Here is a 19,498-nt window from a genome sequence, read left to right on the forward strand (position 1 = left end):
CCATTAGCACAAAAGGAAGGTATTAAGTCTACTGAACCAATCATCTATCCCAAATGTTGTCTAGTGTGTTCTGCAGACCCCTGAGGATTCCTAAGACCTTTACAGGGGGTCCACGAGGTCAAAATTATTTTTATAATACTACTAATGTTATTTGCTTTCTTTCCTGAGTTGACATTTGAATTGAAGGTACAAAAACAAAGGTAAATAAAATTACAATAGCCTCTTAGAGGTAATCAAGGCAATGTCACCGACGATACTAGTACTCATTGTGTTCTTTACTGCCAACCATCCACAGGAAAAAAAAGAAAAAGGTTTAAAAAAGCCGGTTTCACTTTAAAATGTTCTTGATGAAGCAGGAAAATTTATTAATTCTATTAAATCTTGACCCTTGAGAAAATGTCTTTTAATATTGTATATGACAAAATGGAAGTACTGTACTAAGTATGATGGCTCCTGTTAGGAAAAAGCACTTGTGCAGTTTATTTGCAAGCTGAATAAGCCAATTGTTCATGGAACACCATTATTACTTCAAAAACAACTGATAGGTAAACTAAGATTATTTAGACTTGAGCATTTGGCAGACATTTTCCTAAAAATGAATAAAGTAAGCCTAATACTTCAAGGAAAATAACTGGTAATATTTGTTGCCAATAATAAAATTCGAGCTTTCAAGCAAAAACTGGGATCTTGGAAAACTTGAATCCATCAATGTGAACTTGCAAGCTTTGCAATACTTGAAAATTCTTCTAGTGAGATCTGTGTTAATATTAGTGATTGCAATTTTTTCACATTGTATAATGAAATGTGTCAACATTCAGAAGGTCTGCATAACTCAGTGAAAAATATTTTCCAAATGGCCTATGCAATGTATTTTAAAGTAATGGAGTATAAAATATTTATTGATATAGTTTCAGAGTCCACACTGTAACTAACCTTTAAGAAACTACCATCTACCAAGTTTGGTTGTAGTATCAAAGAAAATCATCCACAATTATGTGCACAGCCTATTACAACAGTCCCCCTTTTTCCACTACACAACTGCGTGAGGACAGATTTCCTTCATATACTTCAACCAAAACAAAATGAACAGATTAACTGCAGAAGCAGATATAAGAATTTTGTTGCCATTTATTTTTCACTGAGATGCAATAATGTAAAATAATGTTACTCTTGCCCTAAACATTTTTGTTTTGGAAAACTAAGGTTACATTTTTCATAAAACATTATTTATGTTAATAATAAACACATTAGATATCCCTTTAAATGAATGTTTTAAACTGCTCAGTTTTAGTTTTAGTACAGTAAATGCTAACAGATAGAACCCGCCTAAAAAACGTTCTCGGCCAGGTGTGGTGGCTCACGCCTGTAATCCCAGCACTTTGGGAGGCCAAGGCAGGCAGATCACGAGGTCAGCAGTTCAAGACCAGCCTGGCCAACACGGTGAAACCCTGTCCTTACTAAAAATACAAAAATTAGCCAGGTGTGGTGGCACATGCCTGTAGTCCCAACTACTCAAGAGGCTAAGGCAGGAGAATTGCCTGAACCTGGGAGGCAGAGGTTGCAGTGAGCCAAGACCGCGCTATTGCACTCCAGCCTGGGCAACAGAGTGAGACTCCGTCTCAAAAAAAAAAAAAAGAAAAGAAAAGAATGATGCCCAGGTTTTCAGTGAGTGGGTGGTTGGTAGTAATAGGTTTAGAGGAAGGTGTTGAGTTCAGTTGCTAGCATCTTATGTCTGAGGCACCTGTGATTCAAACAAGCAGAGGGGTCAAGTAGGTTATTAGATATATGAATCTAAACCTCAACAGAAGAAAAATCTAATCTAGAGATTTAGATGGGAATAAATAAAACAGCTTGAGGTGAGATGTGTAGAAAAGAGCCCAAATGAAGCCACTTTAATACTTAATAGTAACAGAGAATAATGGGCCAGAGAGTAATAGGAAAAGCATGAAAGAAAGGTCTATCAGAGAAGCCAAAGGATTAACTTCTCAAAAAAAGTAGGAAAAACCAACCATGCAAAATGATGCAGAGAAAAAAAGCACGATGAGAACTAAAATGGGAAAGAATTTTGCAACATGGAGGTTATTAGCATTCAGAGAGCAGTGGAAATAGAACAGGTTAAAGAGTGAATGAAAAGTGGGAGATGGAGGAAGATGCTTGGTTTTTTGTTTTTATTTTAAAAGACAGGGTTTCACTGTTGCCCAGGCTGGAGTGCAGTGGCGCAACCAGAGCTCACTGCAGCCTCAAACTCCTGGGCTCAAGTGATCCTCCCACCTCAGTCTGCCAAGTAGCTGGGACTACAGACTAAGCTAATTTTTTTTTTTTTTTTTTTTTTTTTTTTTTTTTGAGACAGGGTCTTGCTTTGTTACCCAAGCTGATCTCAAACTCCTGGGCTCAAGCAATCCTCCCACCTCAACCTCCCAAGTAACTGGGATTACAGACTTGAGCCACTGCAGCTAGCTGACAATAGTGTAATAAAACTAGTTAATCCATAAAGGAGAGATAGGTCAGTTACTAGATGAGTATATGAAGTCAAAAGAGTTTTCAAGTACGACAGAGATCTGAAATGTTTCAATTGTGAAAGCACAAATTCAGTAAAGAGAGGAGGTATAAACTTATCAGGAGCATAAGGTTTACAAAAAGGCAGGACAGGATGTGACCCACAGTTAGGACTTTAGCTAGGAGGAAGAATGTCTCTCTTCCATTATAAAAAGGAGTAGAATAGGGTGAGCGAGGATAGCAGGTTTGGAGATGCAGTGGTAAGAAATTATAGGTCTTATATGATGAAGTCTATTTTCTCTATGAACCAAAAGACAAGAAAGGAAAGGGTCAGATTTCAAAAAGGGAGAAAAAAATTAAAATAGTTTGTGGTAAGTGGAAGAACAAACTGGCGAGGTTATCTAGTGGGATTGCCTAACTATGTTGAGGGCGCACTTTTGAGTAATAATAAATTTTAAAATGACACCCATGAGCTGAGCATGGTGGGAGGGGCTTAGGGGGGAAAGTCTGTAGACCCAGCTACTCAGGAGGCTGAGATGGGAGGATCGCTTGACCCCAGAATTACGAGGACAGCTGGGGAACATAGGAGACCCCAACCCTCATAAAAATTAAAAATAAAATGGCACCCATGTACTCTTTTCTCTATATTGCCTTATTAAAATAAGAATCTGGGCCGAGCACAGTGGCTCACGCCTGTAATCCCAACATTTTGGGAGGCCGAGGTGGGTGGATCACCTGAGGTTGGGAGTTCGAGACCAGCCTGACCAACATGGAGAAACCCTGTCTCTACTAAAAATACAAAATTAGCCAGGCGTGGTGGCGCATCCCTGTAATCCCAGCTACTCGGGATGCCGAGGCAGGAGAATTGATTGAACCCAGGAGGCAGAAGTTGAGGTGAGCAGAGATTGTGCCATTATACTCCAGCCTGGGCAACAAGAGCAAAACTCTGTCTGAAAAAAATAAAATAAAATAAGCATCTGTTGTTACAACTCTTAAGTTGCTAATATTTGACGTAGTAGGAAACATCTTTTTCTATATGATATAATATATACATTTCTGATGTTTAAGTGGAGGGCATTAATTTCCCATGGGTTCTGAAAAAGTGCCACACTTGCCTTTCCATAGAAGGAAAAATAAAATGTACCAAATACAATTTTGTCAAAGAATGTAGAAATTATTAATAAAAATTAATGATAAAGCATTCAGGAAATGAGTGAATTAAAGGTAAATTGAAGTTTTTCAAAAATGTGTTTTTGCTGGTCGGGCATGGTGGCTCACGCCTGTAATCCCAACACTTCGGGAGGCCAAGGCAGGAGGATCACTTGAGTCCAGGAGTTCAGGACAAACCCGGGCAACACGGCGAAATCCCATCTCTACAAAAATTACAAAAAATTAGCTGGGTGTGGTCCCTCATTAACAGATTTTCTTCATAAACACGGGTTCACTACCAACTATGTCTGAGAAAGTTTTATTTTGTAAATGGAGAAAATTAGTAGATCCAAAGTTAAAAGTACTTATTTGGATTGACACACAGTAGTCAAATCTCAAGTCTCCATTCTAAGGGATGGATATTTACTGTTAAAATGACCAAGTCAACTATTTCCTTTAAAAACAAAATCGATGGCGTGAACCCGGGAGGCGGAGCTTGCAGTGAGCCGAGATCACACCACTGCACTCCGGCCTGGGCGACAGAGCGAGACTCCGTCTCAAAAAAAAAAAAAAAAATCCAATAACTGCTACTTTCCTATTGTCTTATTTCTCAACGATGCCCTTTTTTTTAAAAAAAAATCCCTTTTTTCTAACATGATGTCCTAGTAAATATTAAGATCTACAAAGTTTGTAGTTCTGGGGTTTGACTATTATTTCTTCTACAATCAAACCATAATTTCAATAAATATTACAATCAACACAAGATGATATTAGGAAAAATATACAACCTCCCAATCAAAACTTTGTAAATGCTTCAAAATTAGCATTAACTATCAATTTTACCTTACTCTTTTTTTTTTTTTTTTTGAGACGGAGTCTCGCTCTGTCACCCAGGCTGCCAGGCTGGAGTTCAGTGGCACAGTCTCAGCTCACTGCAAGCTCCGCCTCCGGGTTCACGCCATTCAGCCACCTCAGCCTCCCGGGTAGCTGGGACTACAGATGCCCGCCACCACACCCAGCTAACTTTGTTTTTGTATTTTTAGTAGAGACGGGGCTTCACCATGTTAGCCGGGATGGTCTCGATCTTCTGACCTCATGATCCGCCCGCCTCATCCTCCCAAAGTGCTGGGATTACAGGTGTGAGCCACCACGCCCAGCCTTTACCCTACTTTTCATGCCAACACTATTTTCATGGGTTTTATAGATTTATATCTGCACAATATCCTAGAGTTTGATCCAACCTCTTGTCCCAATATGAACACTCTTCCTTTCTGGCTAACATATTTTTGACTGTTAACTGTCTTAATTCTTAGGACATAATTTCACTGAATATAAATAAGGTTAGTGTAAATGGTCACACAGCAGATCCCCAATTGCCTAAATATCTCCTTTCCACAAGGACTATTAGCATTCCTGAGCTATCAGAATCAACTGGAGAAAGCAGAAGCACACAAGAAAAATTTGAAAGTATCCTAACGGATTATTTCAATAATTTTCTAAGAAAACTCTCCAAAAGACAGAAGCATGCTAAAATTGAGGTTCTAAACAGACCAGGACTAGTCAGAAGTACTACATATAAAGCTGTTATTAGTATTAAAGCTACAAAAGAAAAAAGAGAAGACATTAGTTTTAATACAAATTTGCAAATATTATATAGTCCTAAAAAAAATACTCTCAAGTATTCACCTTGAGAGTATTAGCAAGAACTGATATATGTGATATGGACTTTCATAAGAACTGATATGCTGGGTTCACAGACTTGGTGTGAAAGAAGAAAAAAAAAAAAGGAAAGAAAAGAAAAAAAAAGAACTGATATGCTAGGTCAGATCCTGCTCTACCCAGCCCTGTATCACCTTGACACAACAGCATGAATAAACATGTAATGACATGGTATGGGTCAATTTAACAATTAACTGAGGATCTTCCATAAAATTATCTAACCTTCTGTTAAATACATTTACATTTCCAACCTACATCTCTAACTTTGCTAGTCACTGTTTTACTCACACTTCAAAGTGCAATTCTAAGAATTCTAACCATTCCAGTCTATCCTCATCTCCTGAATCACTTTGACTGTTTTTCCCCAAACCTGGTTTGTATAGAAATCACATCTACCCAGAATATTTCCACATATTTTTTGTTAATCTCTACAAATGCTTCTTCAAAATTTCTTAGCACAATTGCAACACAGACTAACAATAGAAAAAAGACAGGCAAGGATGCAGGAAAAGAAAAAAGGATCCAGGGAGCTCAGTGAAAAGCTAGCCTGTAATTCCTATACAGGTTCAGTATCCCTAATCTGGAAATCCAAAACCCAAAACTTCTTGAGCATCAACATGACACTAAAAAAAAATGCTCATTAGACTATTCTGGATTTCAGATTTTCAGATTAGGGAGGCTCAACCAGTAAGTATATAATGCAAACATTCCAAAATTCAAAAAAAAATCTGAAACATTTCTGGTCCCAAGCATTTTGAATAAAGGATACTAAACCTGTAGTTGAACACTTCAAATGCCAAAGTTACCATCTTTTGGTGATATAGGCAAGTCCCTAAATTACAAACATATCTCTTCTTATATTCACAACCTGGAAACAATGGTAAAGAGTTGTTAGGTTCCCAGGCTTGCCCAATACCAGTCTATTCTGTTTATTCCACGGTATTCCTGAACCAGTTTTGAGTTCTAGATTCTTTCATGTGAAAACAGTATGATATGAAAAGAGCACAGCCTATGGAGTCTGCCAGAGTCAGAAGGAAGTCCTGACTGCCAATTACTAACTCTATGACTAAACAAAACTTAACTTTTATGAGTCCTAATTTCCTCATATGTAAGACAGCACTGTCTGTCGTGGCGAGTTTGTAAGGATTAAAGATAATACAAAACCAACCAGCAGAGACTGCAATGGAGTACGTATTCAATAAATAGAGGCAATTATATTACCCTCTACCCTTCTCTATTACCCTCTGCGCACATTGTTTTTATCCCCTATGTTGCCATAAGAACCCTGTTTAGGGCCGGGTGCGGTGGCTCACACCTGTAATCCCAGCACTTTGGGAGGCCAAGGCGGGTGGATCACCCGAGGTCAGGAGTTTGAGACCAGCCTGGCCAACATGGTGAAACTCCGTCTCTACTAAAAATACAAAAATTAGCCAGGCATGGTGGTGGGCACCTGTAATCTCAACTACTCGGGAGGCTGGGGCAGGAAAATCACTTGAACCCAGGAGGCGGAGATTGCAGTGAGCTGAGATCGTGCCACCGCACTCCAGCCTGGGCGACAGAGCAAGACTCCATCTCAAAAAAAAAAAAAACCCCATTCTGGGCTGGGCATGGTGGCTCACACCTGTAATCCCAACTCCATGGGAGACTGAGGACAGTGGATCACCTGAGGCCAGGAGTTTGAGATCAGCCTGGCCAACATGGTGAGACCCTGTCTCTACTAAAAATGCAAAAATTAGCTGGGTGCAGTGGCATGCACCTGTATTCCCAGCTACTCAGGAGGCTGAGGCAGGAGAATTGCTTGCAGGTTGCAGCGAGCTGAGATCATGCCACTGCACTCCAGCCTGGGTGACAGAGTAAGGCTCTGTCTAAAGAAAAAAAAAAAAACCCATTCAGGATTAATTAGATGGAATTTGGGATTTGGAATCGAGAAAATCTGGGTTTGATTCCAGGCCCCACCTCATACAAGCTACTGAACTTTAGGTTGGGTATTTAATACCTCGGAACCTCTAACTGTCCATCTGTTACTCAAAAAAAAAAAAAAAAAAAACTGACACAGTTTGTAAACTAGCATAAAGTGTACAGTATCAGAAATGTTAGCTTTTACCTACTTCAAACGGATCCTGCTCAAAAATTACCCACCTTCTGAGATCAAATGTGCTAATGAAGCAAATGTCACAGGAGGAGGAAAGCAAGCTGAAGTGAGTAGCTCACAGTAACATACTGGGATGATATCCCCTTCATACTCCTAGGCTTTAGAACATACTTGTTAACCCAAATAAAGCTCCTGGTAGAAATCCAGACAAAAAATAAAATTAAATTTTAAAGTTAAGCTGTATGAAGACTTTTCTGTCCTTACCCCCAACCTACCAATCTGCATCCTGACAAACCTTCTTAAGCAGTTTCTACTCCTTTTCACTCGGCTTTCCTTCCTATTTCCCAGAATAGTTCCCATAACAAAGGCAGTATGAACTAACTCTAAGGTAGAGCACAGAGAACTGGCTAAACATGTGTGTTCAAATTAAGCACTGTCCTTGGCATGAAAAATTCAATCTGGTCATATTAAAGGAATATGGAAAAGTCTCTTCTGTATGTCTACATAAATGACTATATAAAAACACTTTCAGCCAGGCATGGTGGCTCACACCTATAATCCCAACACTTTGGGAGGCCGAGGAGGGCAGATCACCTAAGGTCAGGAGTTCAAGACCAGCCTGGCCAACATGATGAAACCCTGCTTCTGCTAAAAACACAAAAAATTAGCCAAGCGTGGTGGTGGGCACCTATAATCCCAGCTACTTGAGAGGCTGAGGCAGGAGAATCGCTTGAACCCAGGAGGTGGAGGTTGCAGTGAGCCAAGATCGCACCATTGCACTCCAGGCCAGGCAATAGAGCGAGACTCCATCTCAAAAAAAAAAAAAAAAAAAAACACTTTCTGGCAAGGTGCAGTGGCCTATGTCTGTAATACTGGCACACTGGGAGGCCAAGGCAGGCAGACTGCTTGAGCCCAGGAGTTTGAGACCAGCCTAGGCAACATGGCAAAACCCCATCTCTACAAAACAAATACAGAAATTAGCTGGGAGTGGTGGTGCGCACCTGTAGTCCCAGCTACCTGGGGGGGCTGAGGTGGGAGGATCTCCAGAGCCCAGGAGGTTGAGGCTGCAGTAAGCCATGATGGCATCACTGCACTCCAGCCTGAGCAACAGAGCAAGACTGTGTTTCAAAAAAAAAAAAAACAAAAAACTTTCTATTTTTAGTATTATTTACCCCATGGCAACTGTTAAAAACCCTGTCCTTGCATATACCTGTGGTCTCAGCTACATGGGAGGCTGAGGTGGGAGGATTGCTTGAGCCCAGGAGGTCAAGGCTGCAGTGAATGGTGTTCACACACCACTGCACTCCAGCCTGGGTGACAGAGCAAGTCTCTGTCTCAAAAAAAAAAAAAAAAAAGAAAGAAAGAAAAAAAACTGTCCTTTTTAATGTAGTAGAATCTTTTCAGATGTTTTGCTATTAATAATACAACCTACTAGTTAAAAGTCAACAGAACCAAAGAACTAATAAACTGCCGCAAGAACTTAAATGCACCACAGCCAAAAGCGTTTCTCAGCTACACACCTTAGCTAAACTGGACTGCACTTTCAAACTGTAGAAAAACGAAATGAAAAGTGAATCTCAGAACAAAAATCACCCAAGCAATAACTTAGCTCACCTTATTTAAAAATTCTCAAAGCACACGTGAACTGCATACTTTCACTGAGAAGAGATATATATTTAGGAAGAGTATTAGTTATAAATAACCCAATCAGGTCACAGGAAGGATACAGAAAGACCTCAACAGACACCCTAATGGATATTTCTAACATTATTCATTCCCCATTCTTAGCACCAAAGTCAGCAGCACCACCTACCACATCAACTTCCACATCACTTTCTGAGCCTGACCCTGAGTCCCTTAGGGAGGCAACTAGTGGCCTGGATCATGCAGCCCAACGTATAAAGGCTACTAAGGTATTTAGATAATCATTGCTTTGCGTGAATTCTTTTTTTTTTTTTTTCCAATATGAACAAAACACCTCACTGGTGTCAGATTTAGGATTATACCCCACCCCGCCCCCACAAAAAAAGAAAAAAAAAAAAAAAAAAACGGGGCCACTGACTGTGGCTCTATTCGTGCACCGTGGCACTAACATTTTATAAAGTGAGAGACTGTATGAAAAATAACATGACTTAGAGATATTAGCAATGAAGTTTTAAAGTGCTTCAAAGTTACATGATTGTAGCAAGAGGAGTAAAGGAAAGGGGTCAGAGAGGGGTAAAAAAAAAAAAGCATTACAACATACAACTACCTGAAAAAGTAATAGTACACAGACAGGTTAAAACACGTTTACAGTTACTAACAGTTGCCAACACATAGTTACCACACTATATACTTGTCAGATTTCCCAACATGCAAAACAAAAAGGAGCCACCCCTGTATGAAGCACTTATCTACTGACTTCTACAGAGAACACATAACTTTTCTGGAAAGGGAGAAATTAAACTTACTGTGCTCTCCTTTTGGCTTTCAAAAATCTTTAAAACTTTCAGCAAATTAAGGTTCTCCTCAATTTCAAGGCTTTTCATGTTAAGTTGAATAAAAGTTGCCTATTTTTAATATCGATAAACTACGAGATCACTTTTATATTTGCAAACCATATCCACATCTCTACTAGATTTTAAAAAGTTTTTCGAAGGGCTAAATATAAAGTTTGCACAAAGTGATACAGTAGATGTGGCAGGCATTCAACAAGTTCACTTATCAGGAGAATTCCTAAAGTAAAAGCTTGAAAAAAAAATTGTGAAGATAAATTCCGAGTAGTGCTACTGAAGATACAATGTTACTAACATGAAAACTGAGAAATATTCAAAACATTCTGAAAACAGCATCTCCCTCTAAAAATAAAGAGGGGAAGCATTTGCCAACACAGAAACATCGGTTCTTAAAAATTATAATCACATGGGAGACATTTCTATAAACAATTTAGTTCTGAATTGCAATAACCCTAACCTTCCAAAGCACGTTTTGGCCTTGCCTTACCAAAAGCAAGAGCATTCCTGGTGCCTTTATATTTATACAAAGGACTGTGCTACTTTGTTTCTAGCGCAAACTGTTGGTTTACATAGTTAAAGATCTTCAAAACAAACTACCACACACAATTCACTTCCAATCATCCAAAGAGAAACGAACAAACAAGCATCTGTCACAAAGTCCCAAGAGTTTTCTAATTTCCAGTAACAGATATTTTTACGTTGTAGTTCAGAGGCTACCTCTGTTCGTTTCTGTATTTGGATTCACATACTATACATTTACTTAGCTTGTTAAGAGAGAAACCTCAGAAAATAAGCAACCGGCGATGACACCAGTCTATTTTAAGTTACTTATGAAGCCTACAGCTCAAGAACTTTTGGGAGAAGGGAGGGTAAGCCGTTTTTCCAAGGAGTTAAGAACAATTCGTGTTTGATAATTAATGATAGCAGCCCTAACAACCTCTTAGAATACATTATGGTGGGGCGGAAGTGAAAACGATGAGAGGGGGAAAAAAATAAAAAAACCCGACTTGAAAATGGACAAGCAGACAGATTTACAAACCCTCAATTAAGGGAATTTTAAGATGAACTTCTCTCAAACGCCCTCCCTCACTCCCCACACCCGCTTCCTCCTCTCCTCCGGGAGGTCGGTGTAATGTGACTCATGACAAATTTTTTAAAAAATAAATAAATAAATAAAAGACACACCCTCTGGGGGCTGAAACTGACATAATCGCCCCCACCCCACCCTCCGCCGACACACAACACACACCCCGCTGGTCCTCTCCCTTCTGCGGCTTCAGCCTCGTCCCTGCCCTCTCCTCTCCCCTCTCCCGTCCTGGACCTCCTCTCCAGGCGCAGAGAGGCGGCGCGGCGGCAGCTCGGGGGTATTCCGGGACGCCAGCCCTGCGGACTGGAGGCTACCTGGGGGGCGCGCGACCCCGGTGGCCGGGCCCTGGGGGAAGCGGACGCGAGGGGGGCGCCGGGCTGCGGCAGCGGCGGGCTCCCGGCTCCCTCGCCCATTTTCTCTCTCCCCTTCTATCGGTTTCCACCACCACAGCCACTTCCTGTATCGCAGCCCGACTCCCTCAGCCCGGCCACTCGCTCTGTCCCCGGTTGGGGCTGGGGTTGGGGCTGCGGTAGGGGCTCGGGTTGGTGGCAGCCGCTGAGGTCAGGGCAGTTCCCCACCCCGCCCAGTGGGCTGGTCACTCCGGCGGGTCCTCGACCCCGCCAGCGCCCGCCGGCCGCCAGAGCGCCTCACCTGTATGTAGTTGTTTTCACAGTAGTCTGCCACCCGAGTCAGGTTCTGGTAACTCTCGATCAGCGCCCTCTTGCCAGACGGGATCTCCTCCTCTAGTAACATCTGCAGCTCTGCCATTTTCCACCCCTCTGCATCGCTTCCTCTCGCGTTAAAGAGACAGAGGCAGCAAGGTCCGCCGAGGCTCCGAGCACCTCACAGCCCGGATACAAACCGCCTACCCGCCCTCCCGCCTGGTATTGTGGGACGGCACCTCCTCCCCTTCCTCCTCACTCTCTCCGGCCCCCCTCCACCCACTTCGTGCAGCCGCCTGAACCTCGTTCTCTCGCGAGCGTTTATTTCTCCCACCCCCACGGACCGCGGGATTTTTTTTTTCTTTCGCACTGTCTTCTGGGAATTGTAGTCTCTCCTAGGCTAGGCTGCCCGTCCAAAGCGCATGCGCCCAGACACCTCCGAAAACCAACGCGGCAGAGCGCAGAAAGCGGAGACGGAGGGTGGAGGGAGGGGGCGGTGTTGGGGGGAAGTCCGGAGTTTCCTCACAGCTGCGGAAGGTGGCGCCACAGGGTGATTCTGGGGGAATGAAATCGGTTCCCCAAGTTTCATGTGAAACTTGGCAGAACTTGGTTAATTAGGAAATGTCAGTGAATCAGGGACACCCATTCAGAGAAGGATTAAAAAGGGGACAGAGTACGGAAAACTAGATTTTTACTTCCTCTGCCTTCTTAGAAATAACGCGAGTCAGGCTTTACTTTCTGAAGTTCCGCCCCCATCAATTCATTTAAAATTTAGCAAACATTTCTTGATTGCCAGCTGTTTACCAAGCAGCGTACTAGACACTGGGGGTACAAGTTGAGTACGAATACTCCGTACCCTTAAAGACTCAATTATAAAATAAACATACATAGCTTGTAGTGCTTTCCTGTCCTAATTTCTCTTTTCTCTGACTCTCCTTATCATGTAATCTTCCTACACTTTTAAGGTCATGTGCACGTTTTTTTAGGGTGGGAGTTGTTTGCTTGTTTGAGACAGGATCTCACTGTTACCCAATCTGGAGTACAGGGGCACAATCATGGGTCTCTGCAGCCTAGACCTCCTAAAGTCAAGCGATCCTCCTGCCTCAGCCTCCAGAGTAACTGGGACTACAAGCGTCGGTCACTACACCTGGCTGAGCTTTTTAATTTTTTATAGCGACAGGGATCGAATTATGTTGCCCTCGCTCGTCTCGAACCCCTGGCCTCAAGCAATCCTTCTGCTTCAACCTCCCAAACTGCTAGGATTACAATCATGAGCCACCCACCCTGATCCTTCGTTTTTTGCTCCTGGATTTTTGTTTTGTTTTGTTTTTATCACCTGCTTTGGAATAGTCTCAAAAGGCCCTATATTTCAAGCTCTTCACTTCAACAGGAACATTAAATGCTTCAGATATAATCAGCTATGAAAAGTGTTGTCCAAATGCCGAAGAGGAAACTAAAGATCATTGTAAAATCCATATGTTCATGTATCTCCATAAAGTCATTTAGAATCAAAATAACTAGGAGTAAAAACATCACTCAACCAAATTAAAAATTGCCAGCACCAGGTATTTATTGAATATTGCCTTTACTGGGGCCTTATTCAGGGCCCCAGGGAACCAGTTTCCCTCTTCGACCTCTGAAAGGAAAAACTCAGTTTCCTACTAAAAACGTTAACTTCCCCTTGCCACCAGATTCTCCATCAAGGATTCTATCAAAAGATAACTATTATACCTATTCCAGATATTATGGAAAGTAATACATTTATTATCTGGAATAGGTGTAATAGTTATCTTTTGATATTTATCGTTAACCCAAACACGACTTAATCCAAGTTATTAAAATTTAATGTATTATTGATCTTGGTCTCTACTTGAGGTTTAACTGTAGAAATCACTCAGTTTGTATATATTCAAATATTGACACATTTCAACAACATTGGGGAAGTGAGTAGGGAGGTGATACTAATTTACTATTTTCAACGTACTGTCCATGCAGTTGAGCAATGAATGAATAATGATGATGATGATAAATACAAATAAAAAGTACTGTCAGATTTCTTCTCACAACTCTGAGAGATAGATAATATAAACATTATTTTCCTTCCTTATCAAATAAGGAAATTTAAGCTTAGATAGGTTAAGGAGTTTAGCTGAGGGCACTGAAAATGCCGTCAAGTTTCCTAGGTTACTGATTGATATGGTTTGGATCTGCATCCCTGCCAAATCTCATGTTGAATTGTAATCCCTAATGTTGGAGTTGGGACCTGGGGGAAGGGGGAGTGGATCACGGAGCAGATTTCTCACGAATGGTTATGCAGCATCCTGTTGGAACTCTCCTTATGATCTCGAGTGAGTTCTCCTGAGATCTGGTCATTTAAAAGTGTATGACAGCCCAGTGCAGTGGCTTGTGCCTGTAATCCCAGCACTTTGGGAGACCAAGGTGGGAGAATCCACTTGACTCCCAAAATGGGAGACCAACATGACGAACTACTCCCGCTTGAGTTCCAGACCACCCCGAGCAACATGGCAAAAACCCGTCTCTACAAAAAACACGAAAAATTAGCCAGGTGTGGTAGTGAGCACCTGTAGACTCAGCTACTTGGGAGGCTGAAGTAGGAGGATTGCTTGAGCCTGGAAGGCACAGATTGCAGTGAGCCAAGATCACAGCACTGCACTCTAGCCTGGGTGACAGAAGGAAACCATGTCTAAAAAATGAAATAAATGTATATGACACCTCCCCGCCTGCCTCCTGCTCCCCTCCTGCCACATGAGACATTTCTCTTCCCCTTTGCCTTCCTGCCATTTTGGAAGCTTCCTGAAGCCTCCCAGAAGCAGAAGCAGCTATGCTTCTGGTACAGCCTTCAGAGCCAGGAACCAATTAAACCTCTTTTCTTTATGAATTACCCAGTCTCAGATAGTTCTTTATAGCAGTGCTAGAATGGACTAATACAGTGATCTTTCCAAAATCCAGTGGACAGTGCAAACTTGTACAAATATTTGTGGCTCATGTAAAGTTCACTAAAAGAACTTATCCCTCATGCCTTAAAGGTGAGGAGGAACAGGAGCAGGAGGAACAGGAGTAAGAGGAAGGGGAGGAGAAAGGGGTGGAAGAGCAGGGGGAGGAGGAGGAGGAAGAAAAAGGAGAAGGAGGAGAAGGGAGAAGAAGGAGGAGGAGGAGAAAAGAAGAAGGAGGAGGGAGAGAGGGAGCGGGGGGAGGAGGAGGAGGAGGAGAAAAAGAAAGAAGGAAGACAAGGAAAACCAAAACCTGGGAGAAAATATCTGCAAAACAAATATCTTGATAAAGGAGTTGTACCCTAATATATAAACAACTCTTACAGTTCAGTAATAAGATGACAAACCAGTTTTTTAAAACAAGCCAAAAGGCTGGGCACAGTGGCTCACACCTGTAATCCCAGCATTTTGGGAGGCTGAACCAGGAGGATCACTTGAGCCTAGGAGTTTGAGACCAGTCTGAGCAACAGGCTCTCTCTACAAAATGTATATTTTTTTCAAGTAGCCAGGCACGGACTGGGCACAGTGGCTCATATCTGTAATCCCAGCACTTTGGGAGGTCAATGTGGGCCGACCACTTGAGGCCAGAAGTTCGACACCAGCCTGGCCAACACGGGGAAACCCTATCTCTACTAAAAATAAAATACAAAAATTAGCCGGGCGTGGTACTTAGGCAGCTGAGGCAGGAGAATTGCTTGAACCCAAGAGGCAGAGGTTGCAGTGAGCTGAGATCACGCCACTGCAGTCCAGCCTGGGGGACAGCGGGAGATTCTTATCTCAAAAAAAGCAAGCAAGCAAACAAAAAAAAAAACGGCACGGTGGCTCACACCTGTAATCCCAGCACTTCGGGAGGCTGAGGCGGGCAGATCACCTGAGGTTGGGAGTTCATGACCAGCCTGACCAACATGGAGAAACCCTGTCTCTACTAAAAACACAAAATTAGCTGGGTGTGGTGGCACGCACCTGTAGTCCCAGCTACTTGGGAGGCTGAGGCAGGAGAATTGCTTGAACACACGAGGTGGAGGTTGTGGTGAGCCAAGATTGAGCCGTTGCACTCCAGCCTGGGAAACGAGAGCAAAACTCTGTCTCAGAAAAAAATAAAACTAAAAAATAAAATTAAAAAATAACCTACTGTATGATTCCTCTTCTAAGAAATTTTAGAAAAGGCAAAATTACAGTGATAGAAATCAGATCAGACTTTGCCAAAGGCTGGAGTAGTGGTGGGGTGACACCAAAGGGATGCAAGTGAACTTTTAGAGGTAAAGGAAATGTTCAATATCATCACTGTACTGGGGGCTACATAACTACATACATTTGTCAAATCACATTGAATTGCACACTTAAAATCTGTGCCTTTTGCCAGGCGTGGTGGCTCATGCTGGTAATCCCAGCACTTTGGGAGGCCCAGGCATGTGGGTCACATGAAGTCATGAGTTCAAGACCAGCCTGGCCAATGTGGTGAAACCCCGTCTCTATTAAAAATACAAAAATTAGCCGGGTGTGGTGGCGCACACCTGTAATCCCAGCTACTCAGGTGGCTGAGGCAAGAGAATCACTTGAACCTGGGAGGCGGAGGTTGCAGTGAGCCAAGATCATGCCACTGGACTCCAGCCTGGACTACAGAGTGAGACTCCATCTAAAAAAAAAAAAAAAAAATCTGTGCCTTTTATTGCAACTAAATTATACCTCTGAGCCGGGCATGGTGGCATCCCTAGCTATTCGGAAGGCTAAAGCAGGAGAAGCCCAGGAGGCTGAGGTTGCAGTGAGCTATGATGGTGACCCTTCACTCAAGTCTGGGTGACAAAGCAAGATCCTGTCTCAGAATAAATAAATAAAGTATATCTCAATGAAACTGGACAAAGAAAATGCAAGCAGGGAAACAATTCCTTGCTTCGAATAATAAAAAGGGAAAAACTACGTATTTTTGTTGGATTTGATGTATGATGAAAAGTATAAGTGAGTGAAAGTTCAAGAGTTAACATTAAGAATTGCAGGTAGGGCTGGGTGCGGTGGCTCACGCCTGTAATCCCAGCACTTTGGGAGGCCAAGGCAGGCGGATCACCTGAGGTCAGGAAGTTGAGACCAGCCTGGCCAACATGGTGAAACCCTGTCTCTACTAAAAATACAAAAATTAGCCGGGCATGGTGCCAGGTGCCTGTAATCCCAGCTACTCAGGAGGCTGAGGCAAGAGAATCACTTGAACTGGGAGACGGAGGTTGCAGTGAGCTGAGATCACGCCATTGCACTCTAGCCTGGGCAACAAGAGCGAGACTCCATCTCAAAAAAAAAAAAAAAAAAAAAAAGAATTGCAGGTAGACACTGTGACACTGAATTAAGGGCATCATGCTAACTTTTTAAGTCTAACTTCTCTCCCATAATGTGCACCTATTATATTCTTCATTGAGTTAGTATTTTTCTGTGGATTTTGTGCAAATAAATTATAATGAAATGCCTTTCAAAGAAATCCCAACAGAATAAGGAAAAACAGTGGCTGTAACCTAATGATGTATTCCTAGGGCTAAATCAGACCTTGCACATTTCATTTCATGGATGTCTAGTCAGACTAATCAATTTGGTCATGAAAAACTGTGTGTAACTGAAAATTCGGCACATATGCATGAAGAGAAATTGAAATTTCATGTATCTCACTCAGAAATAGCAGATCACTGACGATCATAAAGACTTATTTCGGAAGAATTAAGAGATGTTCCAGGCAAAATCATAATTTGGATGATTTTGGTACATAATTGCTGATCTTATTATCTAGCACACCACATACTGAGAGAACTTCAGAATCCTGCAAAGTTAATTCATGATATGGCATCCTAGGACATTACATTGGAAGTGAGTGGTCCACAGACAAGAATGTAGAGCAGCAGTGAGAACTAGTGGAAAGAAACCAGGGGTCAGGCAATCAAGGTTTTCCCCCTAAACCTGCCTGCCTCCCCAACCCCTGCCACCCCATGCACCTGCCACAACCACCACCACCACTATGTGACATGACCACCTCCTCCGTGAAAACAGGGTAGGGAGGAGTACATTACTCTACTAGGGCTGCCATAACAAAATATCACAGACTGGGTGGCTTAAACAACAGAAATTTATTTCGCACAGCTTTGGAGGCTGGAGGCCTAAGATCAAGAAGTTGGTAGGGTTGGTTTCCCTGAAGTCTCTCTTCTTGGCTTGTAGATAGTTGCCTTCTTGCTGTGCCCTCACCTGCACCCACATATTTGGTGTCTCTTCTTCTTCTTATAGGGACACCACTTATATTGAATTAGGGCCCCACCCTAAAGACCTTATCTTAGTCATATCTTTAAAGGTACTGGGGGTTAGGACTTCCACATGTGAATTTCGAATGGACACAATTCAGTCCATAGCAGTAAGTTGACTGACATTCTAGGGTTTTACAACAACTCTCAATTATTTCCTCTCCTTGCTTCTTTTTCTTTTTTTTTTTCTTTTTTTTTTTTTTTTTGGTGAGACAGAGCCTTGCTCTGTTGCCCAGGCTGGAGGGCAGTGGCGTGATCTTGGCTCACTGCAACCTCCACCTCCCGAGTTCAAGTGAATCTCATGACTCAGCCTCCCAAGTAGCTGGGATTCCAGCCACATGCCACCACGACCAGCTAGTTTTTGTATTTTTTGGTAGAGACGGGGTTTCACCATGTTGGCCAGGCTGGTCTCAAACTCCTGATCTCAAGTGATCCACCCACCTCGGCCTCCCAAAGTGCTGGGATTACAGGCATGAGTCACCGTGCCCAGCTGTGGTTTTTTGTTTTTGTTTTTGTTTTTTTTTTGAGATGGAGTCTTGCTCTGTTGTCCAGGCTGGAGTGCAGTGGCATGGTCTTGGCTCACTGCAAACTCCACCTCCCAGGTTCAAGCGATGCTCCTGCCTCAGCCACCCAAGTAGCTGGGATTACAGGTGACTGCCACCACGTCCAGCTAATTTTTTGTATTTTTAGTAGAGATGGGGTTTCACCATGTTGGCCAGGCTGGTCTCGAGGTCCTGACCTAGTGATCTGCCCACCTCAGCCTCCCAAAACACTGGGATTACAAGCATGAGCCGCTGTGCCCGGCCAGTATGGTTTTTAGATGAGTAAATCTCTTGTTAATTTTGGAAGCTGCTGAACCAACATCTCCTCCAACATCTCCTCCTCCACCTCCCTTTTGAACTTCAGTAAGATATTGTAAGCATTTGTAACAGAGCAGTTTCTGGAGCAATTAACCTGGCCAGGTATAACAAGTACCTCATTCTCTGAGCCTAGTGGTGAACTGGGAGCTAGTGATGGTCTTCCCTGAGCTTTGAGCCTCAAACTTTTCCAATGGTTTTTTAAATCCCCCACTGCCTGAAATATCTATAGTAATTTTTGTTTCCTGACTGAACTCTGATACAACTAAACACAAAACACATTTAAAATTCTGATCCTTTCATAGTTCATAAGCATGATTGGGTTTTCACACTATGTGTAAGATGTGCCTCCATCAAACCTTGTTAGGATGTTGGCATATTACCCATCTGATGTGGGGGGAAAATAAAAGTTCAATGTAGTCCCAGCTACTCAGGAGACTGAGCCAAGAGGACCACCTGAGCCCAGGAGTTCGGGCTGCTGTGGGAAATGACTGAACTTGTGAATATCACTGCACTCCAGCCTGGGCAACAGTGCAAGACCTAGTCTCTGAAAAAACAGTTCTAGAGACAAATGACAATCCACATAAAGTTAGTGTTTCTTTCGTTGGAAGTTACAGAAAATGACTCAAGCTAGCATCAGTTGAGGGTGGGAGAAAAAAAT

General features: G+C 42.5%; 1 protein-coding gene and 1 non-coding gene across 19 annotated transcripts in view; one reads left to right on the forward strand and one right to left on the reverse strand.

Annotated features, from left to right (window-relative positions):
- The window catches only part of ABI1 (abl interactor 1), a 111,953-nt gene extending 99,829 nt beyond the window's left edge, over positions 1 to 12,124 (reverse strand). For 8 of the 18 annotated variants that reach the window (XM_003821413.5, XM_003821415.5, XM_008974879.4 and 5 more), the window contains exon 1: positions 11,690 to 11,998. In XM_003821413.5, the coding sequence (XP_003821461.1) occupies positions 11,690 to 11,806 (117 nt within the window). In that variant the 5' untranslated portion in view covers positions 11,807 to 11,998. Of the gene's footprint in view, positions 1 to 11,689 lie in introns of all 18 variants that reach the window. The other 10 variants (XM_055092508.2, XM_003821416.5, XM_008974880.4 and 7 more) reach the window with 5 other exon arrangements.
- Positions 12,125 to 19,130: 7,006 nt separating this feature from the next.
- On the forward strand, positions 19,131 to 19,230 carry LOC112441096 (small nucleolar RNA U13). The gene has a single exon (XR_003029072.1). It is a non-coding gene; the product is annotated as a small nucleolar RNA U13 (small nucleolar RNA).
- The last annotated feature ends 268 nt before the right edge of the window (positions 19,231 to 19,498 follow it).

This window comes from Pan paniscus, chromosome 8 (assembly GCF_029289425.2).
Source record: "Pan paniscus chromosome 8, NHGRI_mPanPan1-v2.0_pri, whole genome shotgun sequence".
NCBI classification, from domain to species: domain Eukaryota; kingdom Metazoa; phylum Chordata; class Mammalia; order Primates; family Hominidae; genus Pan; species Pan paniscus.